The 20,088-nt window shown below is 39.2% G+C and overlaps 1 protein-coding gene across 1 annotated transcript in view; it reads left to right on the top strand.

Annotated features, from left to right (window-relative positions):
- The window catches only part of crim1 (cysteine rich transmembrane BMP regulator 1 (chordin-like)), a 127,475-nt gene that overhangs the window by 68,115 nt on the left and 39,272 nt on the right, over positions 1 to 20,088 (top strand). Inside the window, exons 7-9 of the mRNA XM_057859292.1 lie at positions 1,710 to 1,838; positions 5,806 to 5,959; positions 16,827 to 16,948. Coding sequence (XP_057715275.1) covers positions 1,710 to 1,838; positions 5,806 to 5,959; positions 16,827 to 16,948 — 405 coding nt within the window. The remainder of the gene's footprint in view (positions 1 to 1,709; positions 1,839 to 5,805; positions 5,960 to 16,826; positions 16,949 to 20,088) is intronic.

Raw genomic sequence — 20,088 nt, forward strand, 5'->3', positions numbered from 1 at the left:
AACCCACGAAATCTCCAAATGGATTCAGGATGATGTAGATAAAGCTGTGGGACTTTCTGTGCTGTGCGTCGTTGTGTCAACTGAAAGCGGCTATATATGGTCGTAAATGGATTGTTTTGATCACCGACCAGCTACGAAGCGCCAATGTGGATGTACCCCGCCATGCACCTTAAATCGAAACAAGCAGGAGAAAATACGTTAATTTATGTGGCTCGCTGCTTTAGTTTCCAACTAAAAGATTGTATATATGTTCTTATCACTTTGTTGATGGTTTGTGGACAAAACTCTAACAATGTGTGCAGCCTGTAAGGTGTAGATTGATACGCCAGCCGGCCACATCAGTGACAAAAATGAGGCGAAATTACAAATAATATGGCAGTTGCCGAATGCAGAAATGCTGAAACGGATTTTGTTATAACAAGCAAATACTACAAGGTATTTTTCACCTGGTTATAGTCAGAATATTATGAGCTCGTCATCTATGTCCAATGTAAACACAAGTCGTATGTTCTTTTTTTTAATTTTTTTTTTTTATTGCAGATATCGATCACAAACTTTTTGACAGCATGAGTCCATTGTTTCATTTATAAGAACTGGTGCATGTGCAACAGATCTATAAATTACAATTTATGAAGTTATTAGAAAAACCTTGGTAAATGGTGTTACACTTACGCTTTTCCACCTTTCAAGGCGCTCAAAGCGCTTTACACTATCTCACCATCCACCTACTGGTGACGCAGCACCAGGAGCAATGTGGGGTTCAGTGTCTTGCTCAAGGACACTTAGACGTGTTCATCAGGGCGGAGAATTGAACCCACAACCTCTGGGTTGGGAGACAATTACTCTACCACTGAGCCACGCCACCCTGCCCACCCATGCAACCTTAACGAAGGTGGAGCGTAACTGGAGCCTTCCATCAGTCATCCACAACTTCAGGCAGCATGTGTAAAAAGTAAAATGCACGTAGTCTCGATGTACAGTATGTCAATCAACGTACAGTAAGTGCTTGTCTAACAGCGTTTTTTATCTGCAAACAGACAAACTGAACTCTGTACTGACTCACTTCTATGATGTCCATTGCCCCCTTCCAACCATAGTGCGACACAGCACCTGTACACAATGGTTGGGTGAATAAAACTACAATATCATACATATCACTTACAACAGCAAGTAAAAAAAAAAACAAAAAAACTTTTTTTTCTAGAGGCGGAAATGGGCTTGTTTTGTTGGAAAAAAAGTTTTCATCTTTTTTTTTGTTTTTGTTTTTTTGTTTGTTTGTTTGTTTGTGGTGGGAATGGGCTTCCATAGATTTGCCATGTGTCATTTTTTTGCCATGTCAAAAAGGAGACCCACCTATGGGTTAAGTAAACTGAAGTGCACTTTCACATTTGAATTGCAGTGGATCCCCCTTTTTGGTGTGTGATGATAATTAGTTCCAGGTCGTTGCGCTGTTCCTCTTACTTGGACGTGGCAGAAGATGTTTGACCGGGCTAATCGTGCCCCTCCACTGTAATTGCTCTGTATTTATCTGCAATTACTCTTTTTCTCGAAATTGAAAGCGGTCTGAATAGATAGTGATTTGCAGTTGGCGCTAAAAAAAAAAAAAAAAAAAAAAAAAAACACAACAGGCGATGGCTGAACTAATGCAACAAACAAATGAAAATGAACATAATAACTGTTTTGATGTGGTTTCTGTTTTCTTTCTCCAGAACCTTCTTATGAAACAGTCAGCCCCATGGTGTGTCCTCCTCTAGAAAACTGCAGCCTTTCCGAGAACGACTGCCCTTATGGCTTCTATCAAAACATCAATGGATGTCTGCTGTGCCAGTGTCTCAATAGTAAGTCCACTTTACCCGTTTGTGTTGGAAGAAATTGCTTCAAGTATGGTGGAATTTCTGAAAGAAGTCGATTAAATGGTTTGACAATAAGATGAAATGGCTTCTTGGGCCTGAAATTGCTCACATTTGAAAGCAAGCCCCAAAAGAGACAGTGTGCTTTTAATTTTTTATTCCTTTTAACAAAAAAAAATTAAACACTTTCCATATGTCATAAGAACATCTTTGTGACATGCTTTAATCGAAGTATGCACAAAGTACTTGCACATGTAACATTCATGTTTATTATTATTATTACTTTTTATAATCGCTCAATCAGACGATTAAATGATTTGATAAATGTCACTTTTTTCAATTTAACTTAAAGCTGTTTTAGGCATGTTGTAAGTAACAATGATGACAAAATGAATGACTATTTCCTTCAAAAATATTTTATTTCAGCTTTCTGACTTAACTGTACTGTAGTCAACAACTGTACTGTTTTAAGTAGAGATCGACCAATATTTTCAGGACTGATAACAGATTTTTTTGGGCAGTAAAAGTAAGAATTGGCTTATAAATAAAAGAATGATGCAAACACTGAACTTCATTGAAATGCATAAAGAATGTTTATTGAATCACACAAATAAATTTTTTTTTAAAAAACTCCAGAAGTGCCTTAATTTCCTAGACTCGGAAACATCTCTTATGAAGTTGTTCCTTTCCTACCGTGCCGCTTTCTTAATGCAAATTATTTTTATACAAGAGTGACGTAGAAAAATGTTACTCTCCATTAAATGCTTCATTGAGAGGGTCCAGTCAAATCCGCTCACTGTTGAGAACAGCCATGCACACACGCACACTCAATAAATTGCCTCAGTACACTAGTGTTTAACAAGCTAAACGATGATTGACACATTCGGCATCTTTGAAGGTAGTGCTGCCATGCTTCTCTGGCAATATCAAAGCTTCGGCGCCTGTCAATCATCGTTAACTTTAACAAGCAAAACTCTCAGTGCACTACTGACCAAGAAAAACAGCTTGAGGGAGATGGAGGCTGTACGAGCATGAAGCAGAAAAACAAATAAATCTATTTTAATTATAAATCCTGATCAGTTTCTCCTGATTCCGATCCTCTGAAAAATGGCACGATCCCAAGTTTTAAATTGATTTTTTTCCATCGGTCGGATTTGAAAAAAAAAAGGCTCATACCGATAGATGTACAGATATTCCGGCCGGCATATCTGTATCTCTAGTTAAGTACATAAAACTTGTTAAAGTTTTTAATAATGGTTCTGAGTGTGAAACATGAAAATCATTTTTCAGGACACAAATCAGACAAAAGTGCTGTTCATTCAAATAGAGTGCTGCTGATAGACTTCTTGTGGGCACAGTGCTGATATAAATTGTGTCAATGAATCATTTTCTTTAAACAAACTAAACAACAAATTCAAATGAGGCAGACTGTAATAAACCAGTTTTCTCTGTCGAACAGTTGTCCTCTTGTATGAAAATTCAAAGTTGGAGTTTGTGTTGAAAGGAGACTAAGCTGGTATATGACTAGGTTTATGCGTTTTTTTTTTTATATATATATATATATAAAAAGAAATGAGACTTTATTATCTAACAATAACTCAAATGCTATTATGCTTCTTCAAAAACACAATACAAACCACACTGAAGACACTGATTAGCATAATCGCTAACTCTTTGCTAAGCTAGTAACATCTCATCAACAAACAATACAATTGGCTTCAATTACTCACCTCTGATGGAGGCACACTGGATTTAACAAAACAAAAGAATCTCTTCGACACTTCGTAATATCATTGATTCAGCAACCCAACAGCAGCAGCAGTTGCAGCAGTGGACTCTCTCTTGCTGTAATCACTGGCACAGTTGTTGCAGCCTTATATTAGAACCAATCGTGCGACAAGGGGAAAAAAACGCTCCCGGTCTGAACGCAGCTTTAGGGTCGATGGAGTGGAGCTGAGAATCATGCTGCTGTTCTGTCGGGCTGCATTGGACAGTATAATCAGATACAGTATTGTGGCCTGACGGTGCAGTTGCAAATTGCTGGTCTGGTGTGGACTGCTATGGAAGCCAGGAATCCTCATTTCGTCTAAATGCTTTATGAGTAGTCTGTTACCAGACTGGCGCAGAAAATTTGTGTCCGACCTGAATCACATATCCCACTATGAGTATGCCACAATGCCTGCTGGCTGGAAATTTAAGGTTCCTAAAACCAGACTGAATTGTTGCCGGTTATCAAACTGTTCAACAAAAATAATTATCAGTTTAATAAGCGACATGGTGCAATATTCATACATGTTTGGTAGAAATCGAGTGATTAGATTGAACTTGGAATACTGCACATGTCTACAAATATATGCATATTTCGTATTAAGCATCTTACTATTGTCACACTTAGACAAAATGGAGCGGACTCAGATGCAGAATTCAGTTCTTCTAATAACGCAAATGAAGAAACTGAGGGCGCTCTAGGAGGAAATAACAGGCTAAGAAACAAAATAATACAAACATGAAACAAAGGAGCCAGGCAAAATGCAATGGAGTCGTAGACTAAAAGAAACGACTAGGCATGATTTGCTAAATAACAACAAACTCAGGCAGAACCCTATAAAAAACTTACGATATAGAATTACTGTGACAATGGCATTGGGCTGTAATGACAACAAAAGGCGACGACACTTTGGTTTGAGAGTAGGGAGTGACAAACAATTTAAGCACATGAGGACCGGAGCACAGGTGGGAAAAATATGTAATCACAATCAGAGACAGGTGAGACATCAGGAAGGGTAAGTGGTGGAAACAAATAAAACAGGAAGAGAGACGACAATATACCTAGACAGAACAGAACCTTCCCCCAGACGTGACAACTAGAAATGTTTATGTATTACTACTTCTGTGAAAGGTACTTTCACTGCACTTTTGTTAACTTTTAACAGTTTCTCCCTTTTCTGAAAACTGCAGCTGGGAAAATAAAGTATATCTTATCATATCTGTATTTTTGACTCATGAAGGTAAGACTTCATCAAGGCCCCTAAATTTTCATGAAAAGCCCCACAATATTCTCTTCCTCTATACCCATGCATGGAAAAAAACCAAGGGAAGGATGCTTGCAACCAAGGGTTCAAGAATACAAACTCTCAAATGGCAGCAAGTCAATATCTTGGGAAGCCGCCTAGGATCGGTTTAAAGACATTGCTGATGAGCTGGAATTGGATGCAGGTACGACGTCGGGAACTCATCCCATAGCTCTGTAATAAAAAAAATCTTACCAGCAGAAGAATGTGACACAATCATGCTAGTCGTCATACTAGCTTCGCTTGTATAGAGCAGAGATATTATCCTAGTCCAGCCCAACCGCGTAAAACATGGCGCCCTCTGTAGGTCAAAACATGTAGTAAATAATATAGATTTTTAAATCAATGGCAATAAAAAGTGTTTCTAATAACATATTTCAGTAGAAGAGAACAATTGTGGCTTATTGGAGCCAAAAGTCTTTAAGTCGGTGGTTCCCTTTAAGTAGCCACACAAATACAGCAGTTGAAAAAATGATGATAGACAACGGATCTATTCATCCTTCTGCTGTGAATTTAAACGAGTTTATCTATTGAAGACGTTTAATTCATTTGAACTGGGAGGGTTGGCAGCGAATGAACGAATGTTCAAATGTATTGGACGTGTATCATCGTCAATAGTGTGAATGACTTGTCGCTCATATCATGCAATACAGTCGGAGGGTATACATTCTGTATTTGCAAATGTTTTTCCGCTAACGATGTCAAAAGGAAAAACAAAACATTTGTCATAGGCAGCTGTAAACACAGTTTCATATCTGTCACAGCTTGACTGCAGTCATGGTGACGAACTCTGTAATGGGCATTAGCTTTCAAGCTGCCCCACGCAACCTTCTGACAGATGTCTTTTGCCTGTGACCGGCTGACCTCCCCCTCAACTCTTTCAGATGACTCCTGCCCTGACCTGAGAAAACATTGTCCCCTGAAATGCTCCACGGGATACGAGAGGGACGACTTTGGCTGCGAGGTGTGTGAGTGCAGCATCCCTGTGCCCAGGTGCCGACCTTTGACCTGCGCCAAAACCTGCCCCTATGGATTTGTGTAAGTGCACACGCGATACAGTGCACATTCATGCATAGGTCGACTCGTTTGTCATGTTTATTTTTCATTGCTCTAAGAATGCTTGTCACATCTTTCCTGTGACAAAGCATGAAGTCAGGTACGTTTCATACACAAATGAATGAGCAAATTACATTTGTATACCACCCACAAATAACATCGTTAGGGGGATGCAAAGCTCCTCCACATATCATATTCATAACTTTTTTCCTTTCCAATTTTTGGGCATGCCGCACAGCAAGCACCTCTACCACTGACCGATGTTCACCTTTCTATCTTTAAAACATCCAAACAGTGGTATTTTCATCAACAGTGATGATAACGAAAATATTTCGCAGATGATCAATTTTTTTCATGACGATGGCGAGCTAAAAACGTGGTTTGGGAGACTAAAACATGACGTGACGAATGCCAGTTTTCTTCCTACAAGACGACGACGAGACGAAAATGCGTGTGTGCTGAGTGATCATCAGATGCTAAATGTAATCCTAGCGTTAACGTAGCGTTCTTGTTAGCATTAGCATCAGCTTCAGAATGCCGTCCTATTAAAACACTGGCCAGTCTAAAGCTGAGCCACTTGGCTTTTCTGGTCAGTAAGTCTATCTAGAGGATGTGAAGCACTCGGACAACAGTTTGTGGCTTTGAGTTTCATTGAAAATAAATGTACTGCTTTTCCTGCTGAGTCTGTATTATCTTCACAAATTTGGCATTTTCCTTGTAGACGCTACAATATGTGCTCGTCTATGTTCATTTGAAATTGTTGGAAACCTTTAACTTAGACTTCATAATGATATTGCCGAGACACGGAGCCGATTATTACGGGGCCTGCATTGTTGGCGTGGCCATCAGAGCTGACCGAGTGGAATCACAGACAAAGAGCTTTTTTCGTTGAAAATTCTTGTGAATAAATGCTTAAATCTTTCAGATATGGACGTAAAACAGTCTTGTTTCTTGGTTAAAAGCAAAAAAAACCATGCAAGTAGCATTTATTTAGATATATATGTTGACGTACGATGCTAGTCTGTCAGTCAATGTAGCGGCCGCCATATGTAAACAGAGCTTTTCCGTTTAAAATTATTTTGGATAAGTGCTTAAATCCCTGAATTATTTATAGATATGGACGTAAAGCAGTCTCAATTCTTGGTTAAAAGTAGTGCTGTCAAATTTATCGTGTTAACGGGCAGTAATTAATTTTTTAAATTAACCACGTTAAAATATTTGACTCATTTAACGCATGCATGGAATGACCCGCTCATGCATTGCCTCAAACAGATTACATTGAAGCCATTTTAGCACACTGAGAGCTAAAAGGCAATGAAATGCAAGTGGACATAGGCGTTGATTGAACCGCGCCTTTTATTGGCAAGTTTTGGCAACATTTTCACAATAAACATAACTATTGTGGCGAGCGACATGGGGAAGAATGACAGGAGATAATCTTTTTCTTAACATGCTTTATTGAAGACAACGCAGAACATATACCATTTGCAGCCACCACTGACAGTCATGGTTGCCCAACTTTCCATCATGCATTGGGGCGGAACAGTTAAGTCGCTACAGTATCATTTAGTGAAAGCACAAAAAAAAAAAAAAATCCAATCTCTTAAAAAAATAATGTTCACAAAAAGAAAAGCGCTCAGTGCAAAGAGAAGTGGCTTTCCCAATCAAAATAGCTATGCAAAAAAACACATAAAACCCACTCAGACTTTGCCATGGCTTGATCTCTAATTAATATAAAACTCGCCATTGACACCTTGTGGTGTATTTGAATCACTACCTTACGTAGTTAAAGACACAGGGAGCCCATGTGAGGTCCCGCTCGGCGACGTGAACAATGGCGAGCTATTAGTTCATTTTTTGATTGAAAATTTTACAAATTTTATTAAAACGAAAACAGTAAGAGGGGTTTTAATATAAAATTACTATAACTTATACTCACATTTATCTTTTAAGAACTACAAGTCATTCTATCCGTGGATCCTTTTAATAGAAAGAATGTTAATAATGTTAATGCCGTCTTGTGGATTTATTGTTATAATAAACAAGCACAGAACTTATGTACAGTATGTTGAATGTACAGTGGGGAGAACAAGTATTTGATACAGTGCCAATGGGTTTTCCCATTGGCAGTGTATCAAATACTTGTTCTCCCCACTGTATATGTCTGTCTTGTCTTATCTTTTCATTCCAACAATAATTTACAGAAAAATATGGCATATTTTAGAGATGTTTTGAATTGAGATTAATTACGATTAATTCATTTTTAAGCTGTGATTAACTCGATTAAAAATTGTAATCGTTTGACACCCCTTGTTTAATGCACACACAAAAAAAAGTGCTGTTAGCATTTATTTTACGTGAATATGTCGAAGTAAGATGCTAGTCTGTCAGTCAATGTGGCGGCCGCCTTATGTAAACAGAGCTTTTCTGGTGAAACTCTTTTGAATAAATGCCTAAATCCCTGAATTCTTTATAGATATGAACGTAAAACAGTCTCAATTCTTGGTTAACCCTTTAAGGTCTGGGCCTATTTTGTCTGATTTTGCATGCCTTTGAAGTTGCCTTTATATTTCAAAGAAAGAATTGTTTACGATGGCCTGGTTTGGTCCCTTTTTTTGTGACACCTTGAACTTCATGTCCAAACTGTTGTTTCCGTCACCGACCAATTATAAATCATCATTTTGGGCCCAAAAAGACCAAAAATTCCACAATCCTTTTGTCAAAATTTTTAATTTTGATGTCCAATTGACAACCAAACATGCGTAACGAACCGTTTTGAAACTTTGTAATATTTATTCAACATGTTAGGATGAACATTCAACCAAAAAAATTTAGAATAAATAGTCTTATATTTGACAATTCAACATAAAGAACAGGTATAGCATAGGCGTTTTTTGCCTTTATACATGCTCTAGTCAAAACAGGTTATATACAGCAGACCGAACAGTGAAAAAATATATACCATCTAACACAAAAAGTTTTTAGAGGCCATCTCTTTATGAGTTTAGGTATTGCGGCCCATCACCTGATGAAAACTATGTACACACAATCAAGCTTCTTGAACACACATTTATATACACAAATTGAGAAGACTGATTGTGGGAAAAAATGTATATATATATAACATTGGGGGGAAAAAAGTATTTTCAAAAATATTTACAATAAACAAGTTAAATTTTTTTCAGGCATGCCACTCCGAAAAGCAGTTTCGTCCTGGAATTCGAAACAGGGCGACATCACACAGCCCACACTTCCATGGGGTGTTGGTCCTCTTTCCACCCTTCCATTTTCATTTCACTTTACTTTCATTGTCACTATAAATGTACATGAAAAAAAGTCAGTATTTATGAAAATAATAAAGTATAAAATAAAAATATGTACAGCAATAAATAATAATGGAAATCTATATGTATGACAATAGAAAGAATACCATAGCTGAATATGTGCTACATCCCTAATCTTCATATAGAAAGAAGATCACCACAATTATAAATTCCTGCCTTGGATACACACAGTTCACGTACGACTTTGATCTGATATGCACATTTTATTATTATATACACAAACACACACTTATATTGCATCAAAATTAACTTTGTCATGCAATATCAAAAGAAACTTTCAAAAGAAACTTTTTCCAGCCTAAAAAAAAAAAAAGTGAGTTTGCTTACCTCTGCTCGTCGATGGCATCACCCACGTGTTCAAATACGTCACTATCTTCACTCGAGGACTCTTCCGAAGAAGACGATGATGACGAATTTGGACCATCCTCTTCCTCAAGTTGATCAAATAGCACAATTGCTTGCGCTAAATTTAGTTTTCCGTTCATTCTCAAAGTCACACAAAGTCGCTGCTCGATCCAAACGGCCGTCGGCTCGCCACCTCGCTGCTTCAGAACACTCCTCCCTATCGTTCGGTGGAACCTCGCATGGCAGTTATATTTATTTAAAAAACGCATTTTGTGCTTCCACTGTGACTTCGAAAGGGTTCGTTTAATTTGTGGTTTTTTTCATGGAGCTTCCGTTTTGAAAAAGGACAAGAAATGATGGAAATATAGACACAAACAAATGATCCATGCAGCGTTTTAATGTTTTTTTGAGAGGAAAATAAAACTATAAAACTTAAATGACAATATCTCACGTTTTAATTGGTCGATTGACTTCAAATAATGAGAGTAAACCGCAACTTCCGCACTTTAAAACGAGACCAGCCAACGGCATGTGGGTGACGTATTTAAAACGTGAGGGCGCTTCAAAGACGACGTGCGCTGAGGACGCGCCGGCGCGTCCTTCGACTCTCAAGGGTTAAAAGCAAAAAAAAAAAAAAAGGTGCAAGTAGCATTTATTTTACTTAAATATTGTGAACTATGTGGCTAGTCAGTAAGAAAATTAGCGGCCGCCATATGTAAACAAAAACCTTTTTCCGTTGAAAACTCTTGTGAATAAATGCTTAAATCCCTGAATTCTTTATCGATACGGACATAAAACAGTCTCAATTCTTGATTAAAAGCAAAACAACCATGCAGGTAGCATTTATTTTACGTAAATTGCGAAGTTTAATGCCAGTGCTGTAACTAATTTTCCCATTGATTTTTTCCCACAACGTTTCAAAATGCATGCATGGTAAAAAAAAATGTAATAATTACTTTGAATCCTCGAACAACTCACTCCAAAGAGAATCCTTCCTGTTTGTATGCGGTACAGCTTTCATACTCTTTCAACATAAATTTGGATCGCCGCATGTGTCGCTGCGACCGACTGCAAATAACTGAAACGGATTGTGGGATGGCCGCCTACTTGAAGGCATGATGCACTGAAGGTCGAATCTGACCCATCAAAATCCTTATGAATTCTATGTTTCTATAGTCTATATTTAATTATTTTTGGACTAAAACTTTGAATTTGAATATTACAGACGAAAATATTTTGAGTAACTGTCGACTAAAAATAGTCGAAGACAAAAACATTTTGAAATGACTGGGGTGCGAGTCACGTCATCACTCGAAATTAATATCTCAAGCCCCCCATTTACTGCAAAATGAACCCGAAGGGTTGCCATTTGTTTGTGCTACGTTTGCGCTAGTTTTTGGGACACCCCTCTGTTGTTGAGAGAGTTGGTAAGCTTCGTCAACCACGATGGAGGTGCTGTGATTGATGTCATCACTTGAAATAATAATATCTTAATACCTCAAAAACGATTGTAGCACAAGTGAAAATTTTTTACAGCACAAACGTAGGACAACTGATTGACGCCATTTTTAATTAAAATGGTGAGTTGGTTTACCTCAGATTGGCCAATAAAAGAGTTGTTAATATCTCAAAGACAATAGCAACACAAACTAACAAAAATTCAGCACAAACGAATCACATGATTTTTCTATAAATTTGCCTCCGATGGGGGGGCAACTTCACGGAGGTAACAAAGATTAGTATACGTGCGCACAATTGTGTAGGGGTGTTATTTTATTATGAAACAATTCATACTTTATATGAGCTCATAAATTCTTTTATTCTATTCCAGCGAAATCAGGCCTTTCCAGCAGTTTTTAATGTGAAGCTTCTTAGAGAACAAAGGTCTTCATTCAGGCAGAGAAACTTGAGGTTAGACCAGTCTTACAAGGGGTTAAGGTCTCATGATTGCATCAACATTTAGGTATTTCCCTGCCCAAACCCACCCACAAACCACAGCTTGTGTGTAAACACACAAAGTGAAAAGAAGAATTCTTATCTTAGTAAGAATGCCAGTAAAGCCGTCTATTTCTACATGGGTTTGGACTCCGATTAAACTTGTCGACTTTGGTGGTTACTGCAGGTTTCTAAATATGTCTAAATGTGGGGATCTTTCTTAGCCTCTAAAGCCACTGGGCTTCTTCAGTATCCCTAGCACATTGATGCAAGCCAGCGGTCAAAGAGCCTGATTCGTATCTGCACTTGATGGATGAGTTGAAATCATTGCAGTTGTTAGTTCTCAGTCCATCGTAGTGCTGCAACGATGGATCGGAAATTGGGCAAAGCGATAATATAAATTGCGTTAATGACTCATTTATTTTCTTTAAACTAAACAGCAAAATCGAATAAGGAAGAGGCAGACTGTTATGAATCGGTTTTCTTTATAAAACAGTAATTCATAGATACAATCCAAATCCAATTTCAAAGCACACTCTCTTTATGATAATTTACAGTTGGAGTTTGTGTTGATAGGAGACTCTAAGCCAGGGGGTCGGGAACCTTTTTGGCTGAGAGAGCCATGAACACCACACATTTTTAAATGTAATTCTGTGAGAGCCATACAATATGTTTAAAACTAAAAATACAAGTATTGTGTGCATTTTATGTAATTTCAACACTTTTAAACAACAATAAGTCTCTAAATTCTTTTTAATAACATTTTTATGCTGTTGCTAATCAATGAGGAGCATTTATTACCATTAATGCGACTTCTGGTGCTGCATGGTTTTGCTGATGGCTTTGTAGTCGGGTTGATACTAGGTGAGGATAAGCTTCATGCAGGCGTTGAAAAACTCAAGATGCGCTTCTTTTTACGTTCACTACGAAGCGCCAAGAATCCTCTGTTTTTCCCCACCATGCACGGAGCACCATCAGTGCACACTGAAATAAGTAAGTATTTTCGACAGCAAAATACAGCTACCCCACATGAACAGTACCTCTACTCTCTGCCTCATTTACGTTGCATATGCGTTTGATTGATAAGTAGATACAGTGCATCACAAAAGTGAGTACACATTTCTGCAGATATTTAAGTATATCTTTTCTTGGGGCAACACTGACAAAATGGCACTTTGACACAATGAAAAATAGTCTGTGTGCAGCTTATATAATAGAGTTAATTTATTTTCCCCTCAAAAGTACTCAAAATACAGCCATTAATATCTAAACCCCTGGCAACAAAAGTGAGTACACTGCATGGGAACTCCGTACATCCCTAAATATCCAAATTGAGTACTGCTTGTCAACTAACTAGCTTAGCACTTCATGCTAAGTAGTAACGTCACATTAACAAAGAATACAACAATACAACTGACTTCAATTACTCACCTCTGACGGAGGCACACTGGATCTAACAGCACAAAAGACAATCCAACTCTCGATACTCCGTAGTGTTGATTCAGGAACCAAACCTGAGTGTAGCAGTGAATTCGCACTCTCTTGCTTTAATTACTGGCGCACATTATACACAAACAAGGACCCAAACGGGACTGGTCCTTGGCAGTTTATTCATTAATCAACTTCAATCGATTTAATCATTTAGTTGTTAGAGCCTTATCTCCCTCTTTTAACACACCTGAATCAAATGATTCGCTCATAAGCAAGCTCTGCAGGAGCCTGATAATGATCCTGAATATTTGATACAGGTCTGTTGGAAGAGGGTGACATGGAAAACAAGCTGGATAGGGGCTCATAAGGAGGACTGGGACACCCCTGTCGTAGACTTTCGTAGATTGATTTCCTGACCCATGTTTTGATGATTGCTGTATCAAAATATTGTGATATACAGTAATTGCTACCATGGCCTTTGTATCACAAATCGTATCGTATCGTATCGTGGGTTACCCAGAGGTTCCCACCTATATTGACGGCGCTTGATATCCAATCGACTAGGACTGGGAGGGGCGAATCATTCGCCTCTTTCAGTCCATATGGATTGGATGTCTCCAAGGGCGTAAGTTTGCATAGGAACGGTAAGGACATAACACTAGCAACTTCTCAGGATGCTCAAATTGTCCCCACCAACTTGTAAGCAACTTTATTTGCATTACATAACGAGTTCAGTTATAAAGGTCATTTAGATTGTCTTACCATATGTTGTAAGGATAGAATACCCCCTACCATTATTAAGTGCATTATTTCCATTACATTCAGACTTACATGTATCCATGTTTACTTGCTGAATGTGCAGGTCCATTTTTTCCCCCTCAAACTAACACAAACCCCATAGGTTAAAAATAAAGTGAATGGATTGTGTTTGATTGTGGTCCATTCGCATACACGTAAATAAACGTGTACAATTCATTAAAAATATTAAAACTACAAAATAAGGTTAAAATAACCTGGCCGAACTAATTGAAAAAGATAAGAAATAAAGATTACTTGGGGAAAAAAATTAATTAGATAGAGGATTACAGTGAATTGTGTTTGAATGTGGTCTATTCGCATAAACGTAAATAAACGTGTAAAATTCATTAAAAACAATATTAAAAATACAAAATAAGGTGACATAACCTTGCCAAACTAATTGAAAAAGATTATAAATGAAGATTAATTGGTATAAAAATCAATTACATAGAGGATTACAGTGGATTGTGTTATACTATCATCTGTTGTCTGGAAAGAAGACTCAACAAAGAAAAAAAAAAGCTAAAATATACCGAAGAAGGTAAAAATGACCTGCTCGAGGAATTACAGAATAAAAAAGGAGAAGGATGAATTAAATGAAGTCAACTAGACACATGAGTGCAGTGGATTGCATTTGACCCCTGAAGTGGACCTGTTCTTGGATAGCTTCCCGTTTTTTTTTTTTTTTTTTTAATAAAGGGACTTGCACTTCAAAATGTTTCTTTAGCAGTTTTGAAAACAAATGTTTGTTTGATAGCAGCACTGTATTCACAGTTAGTGTAGGTGTTTAATGTGTCTCTTGTTACTGTTTGTTCTATTTTCCTTTCTGTTCCCCCCATAATCCCTTCTTGCTCGCTGCCTCCTCCTAAAAAAAAAAAAAAAAAAAAAAAAAAACCACGATGAATGATCACAATGATGTGATACATTAAAACTGTCCGGACCAATAGGACACTCAGACTCCCAATCTCTGAGTCAAGAAGCTGAAGGGGCCAGGTTAAAGAAAACAAAGGTTTGAATCGAACATTGTATCACCTGAACCAATACATATGAAAGTTAGTATAAGTCAATACAGATAGATCATTTAGCCTATCAATTGATAGGTTCATATTCGTGAGAAATGTAGCCCTGATCCCCATTCAATAATGTGTTTGGTTTTATTAACGTCACATTCCTCGCAAAAAGTGTACATGCAGGTTACGCTGTGATATCGTCCCTATCAATGTTGAGACCAACCCTACGTCCTTGGATGTCTCTCTCTGTCAATGGCAGCTAATCTGTTAAGTAGCATTTCCTAATACCTAAATCCACATTCTTCCTTACCAGTATGCACTAGTTACATTCTTTGTGTTTCATTAAAAGCATGACTATACATAATACAACAGTAATTTACTTTTGTTGGAGGCCCATTTCAAACATACTCTAAGAATTGCATCCATACCTTCATCTCTTACACTGGACGTCCTGGGGCTTTTTTGGCTATAAAGAGAGACCAGACGGGCATCAGATGACCGCGATACCAAATTGACTACTTGGCTTTGTCAAACAATAGACCACTCAAACAAGCAATCAAGCAGACCACTGCCCCAAACCTCTCCTGTGGAGTCGCTGCCTAGGTGTGAAGGGGGTGGTTTCACTCTGGATAGCTGCAATTAGCATCTTGAATATTTACAAATCCAGGGCTCGCTTGGCTTTGTCAAACACGGAGGAACATGGAGATGGCCAGTTGCAGTGTTCTACAATATGACTGACATGGCAGCACTGAATGCATATGTGTTGTATGTATCAGGCATGCATCGGAAGGCAAGAAAGACGGGTGAACGTCTTGGTGGGTCTTGCAAAGGAATTGGCTCACTCTCATGTGGGCGCAAAGATGGCGCTGAAGGAAAAATTACTTTGGCAACAACCTCCAACACCTCGCCCCAGGAAAAGGGCGAAGTGTCATATGTCACCACATAAAATGTTGTGTTTTTTATTACACCATCTCTTGTATATAGTTTCTTTTGTTCTTTTCACATACGTTTCTTTATTGAACAAAAAGCTTTTGGGGAAAAAAATCACTTGTGTTGTGCATCATCAGCCATCCATCATCAGCAATATGACAAATAAAGCTACATACATACAAGAACCAGTGCAACTAAATATTCAGACAGATTGAGACAGCTGTTCTTTCTCAATGTTGTAATGTCCGACAGTCCTTTGCAACAAATCCCCAGCAAAAAAGTGCTCTTATATCCTCCCAATTTTGTCAAATTGTGCAGAATTCGGTCAAATTAGACAACATACTAAGCAATTACCAAACGCTAAAACATACTGTAAAAAGGTTGTCCGCCCGATTGCCTGCTTGAGCGGTCCACTGTCCAACAAAGCCAAGGCAGCCCTACCCTGCAAACACTCAAGATGCTAATTGGAGCAATCCAACCCTGTGGTTTTGCGAATGTGAACGGGAATGACTAATGAGGACCTCAATGCCCACAAAAGATATGCTGATTAGAGTCAGATAATCCTTCTCTGGATACAAAAGTGATTTGTATCAACCGACCCACTCTTGGTAGTTTTAGTTAACCATTGATCAAATAAGCCACTTCAATTTGGCAAGAAAGCCCATTTTTTACTATTTTTCTAAACAATCCCAATCCGATTGCCTTCACTGCTTCTTAAACTTCCCTTTTAAGTCAGAGTGCTATGAGCCTAAGGAGCAATAATGATGCGACAGGTTCAATTGAAAACATCTGAAGTGGATTTAGAAGGTGTCTTGCGTTTGTATGATGTGCAGACCGCATGGATCACTTATGCTGGTCTTTTTTTTTTTTTTATTTGTCCTCCTTCAAAGGAAGCCAATACAGAGATGAGGCAAAAAAGGTCCAGATGTCGATTATACCAGACGTCGGCGTCTGGTCTTCACCCATGCCATAACACACATTCCAACTGCCATTCCAACTTGTACTCTCGTATTTAAGTTTAATGGTCGATACGTGCGCCTGTGTGTCGCCCTACAGTCGGAACAAGCACGGTTGTGAGATGTGTCGCTGTGTCAAGTGCCCCCCCTTCACCTGTGACAAGCACTGCACTGATGGCTACAGGCAGAACAAGAAGGGATGTTCCATCTGCATGTGTAAAGGTACCTCACACTTAAAAGTTAAGGACAGAATGGATCCGTTTCTTAGGCATATTAAGGTCGCGGGTTCTCAAACCAAGCTGACTGGGGGCAAGAACCAATAGCAGGGCACGATAGAATGAATAGTGGAATATAATTCTCTTGCCAAGATATAGAGGGCGGAGTTCAGTAAAAAATAAAAAAAACAAAGATTAGTGTCGTCAAAAAAGTTAAATTAACGGTAGTCCCCGGTTACGACGTGCCCGACTTTCGTGATTTCGACTTTACGATGCCGGAGTCTCATCCGAAATTTTATCTCCATTTTTTTTTTCTTCATATTGTTGACTTTTGTTTTGTGATCCGTGCTTTTGTTTTGGTGGAGGAAGCATAGAGCAGGTAGTACTTCCGCACACGTGTAAGAGCGCATGTACACAAGAAAAAGAACATATTTGTGCACACAAAGAAGAGCGCACGCGCACACACGAGAAAGAGCGCATTAGCTGCCACGAAGAAGTCTCGCAGCCAAGTTAGAGAGAGAGGCTAAGGCTTACAGCTGCAAGCCTGCACACACATTTGTTTCTTGTGAAGCATTCACAGAGACAACACCTGTATATAACACCTTTTGTACTGTTTTTTGTTCGTTTTCAATTTTTATTGAATAGGTGGGGCGAGTTTATGTGATTGTTTTTTGATGATGTTCGGACACTAAAATCGGATGCTAATCGTTTGTGTGGATTGGTATTGCTGTATCAGATGCTAGTTTGAAAGCAAATTTTAATTGTTACTGAGGATGAAACGGATTTAATTTCATTTTATTTCAGTTTAATTCTTCAAGTGTTGATGTCCTGAGCAGCTGAATAAAGTCAGCAAACTACACAGACGTCTGACATCATTTCGGAAACTTAGCTCACTGCCTGGCTTCGACTCCACCGTCTTGGCGAGGCGGTACAATGACGCATAATAGATTATTTTTGGATAGTTATTTTGAGATTTAGGGGAACTTCAAGGGTTAATTCTGACTTGCGCTGAAATTCGGGCTACGTAGCCAGCGTAGGAACAGAACTCATTCGTAACCTGGGGACTACCTGAATTCATTCAAGGAGCAGGAAGACTGGTGGCCAAAAATGGTACTACAACCAGGATCACATTTTGAAGTGCACAACATCCCGGTCCGCACCGCGCTAGATAGTAGGGTTTTCAGCTATGCTGCGTCTTCTGCATGGTATGAGCTGCAAAAAAGCCTAAAATTACAGGCTCTGGTGTCACTTGGTGCCTGGAAGGCTCTTCTGAAAGATTTGGTAGCAATTACATTTGGCTGTAGATGCTAGACTGCTGGTTTTGTTTATTTTATCATTATTATTATTATTATTATGTTGTGAACTGTTTTTATGCTTTGTTTTTAGCTGTGTTTGTTTGTGCAACCCTGTGTTTGTGTTGCTGCCTGTCTTGGCCAGAACTCTCTTGTAAAAAAAGATTTTTAATCTTATCAAGACTGTTGCTAGTAACAAAGATTAAATAAATAAATTTTAATAAATCTTTACAATAAAAGGTTTAAAACTTAAAATCTGACTGTTTTAAGTTCAAAATCTATTGTTGCTCGCACTAAAAATTACATTTCAAAGTAGAGGAGATACAGCAAGATGAATATATTTTAAGCACAATACAAATTGCATTCGATTACATATGCACAAACAAAAGGTATTTAAAGCACTTTTACATTAGTTGTTACACAACTTTGCAGAGCTACATGGTTATCAACCATAGACGGTCGTTCATTCGCTGCCAGCCTCCCATTTCAAATGGATCGAACGTCTACAAGTGATAAACTACTTAAATGGATAATGTTTTAGAAAAGAGCTTGATAATGACATGCAGTGGTACCTCGACATACAATCGCTTCGACATACGATCCTTTTGACATCCAACGTAAAAATTGACTCGTCATTTGTCTTGACATATGAAGACATGCTCGAAATACGACTATTTATGACCGCGTCACAATTTGTTTTCTTACAAGTCGGCAGATTTTCTTGTGAGAAATCAACATGGGTCCTAAGAAGGATAGTGCAGGTGATGAAAAAAGGACAAAGGTGACACTTAGCATTGAAATTAAGAAGGAAATCATAGAAACATCTGCATGTGGTGTGCGCTTCAATGAACTGGCTCGACAATACGGCCGGAATATGTCTACAAACTGACACGGCTCAGAGAACAAACGGACCCAATAATGCAGTGCTCAGAGCAGATTTATTAACAATGGTTCTGAGAGGAAGAAGTCTTGGCCCTTGGAGAAGCACGGAAGGCTGTTCGAGCAGGAGGGGGACGAGCAAGGCGAAGGCCCAGGCAGGATGCGTCTAGATCCGGTCCTGTAGCAGGGTTCAGGTCACAGAGAAAAGGCAGAGGCACAGACGAGGAGCAGGCTAGAGGCAAAAATCCACAAGGTCAAAAAGGTGTATCAAAGGCAGAGGCACAGACAAGGAGCAGGCTAGAGGCAAAAATCCACAAGGTCAAAAAGGTGTATCAAAAATCCGGCAAGACAAGGTAACTAGAAACGCTCGTAAGTTGCAGTGAAGGCTAACAAACTCGCAATGGAGCAGAGGGCTGTGTGTGCTTATGTAGGGAGGCTGTGGTAATGACCAGGTGTGCAGGACAGGTGTGTGGAATGAGTGCTGATGACTGGGAGAGGGGAAAAAAAAGGAAAAGGCATACAGGCCTGCTGTGGGGCTTTAACCCCCCCCTAGGGACGGACTCCGGACGGACCAGGCGCGTCGGGGTGGAGTCGATGGAAGTCCCGAATGAGGTCAGGGTCCAGGATGTGGGAGGAAGGGACCCACGAACGTTCCTCGGGGCCATAGCCCTCCCAGTCCACGAGATACTGGAAACCACGACCCCGCGGTCTGGACTTTAGGAGTCTCCTCACCGTATAGGCCGGACCACCGTCAATCAATCGAGGAGGTGGAGGAGGCGGCGTGGGGGGAACAAGAGGGCTCTCACAGACTGGCTTGAGCTGTCCGACATGGAAGGTCGGATGGACCCTCATGGTCCTGGGGAGTCGCAACCGTACAGCCACTGGATTGATGACCTTGGAGACCGAGAAGGGGCCAACAAACCGGGGAGCCAGTTTGCGACTCCCAGCCCTGAGAGGCAGATGTTTGGTAGACAGC

Source organism: Corythoichthys intestinalis, chromosome 15 (genome assembly GCF_030265065.1).
Source record: "Corythoichthys intestinalis isolate RoL2023-P3 chromosome 15, ASM3026506v1, whole genome shotgun sequence".
NCBI classification, from domain to species: domain Eukaryota; kingdom Metazoa; phylum Chordata; class Actinopteri; order Syngnathiformes; family Syngnathidae; genus Corythoichthys; species Corythoichthys intestinalis.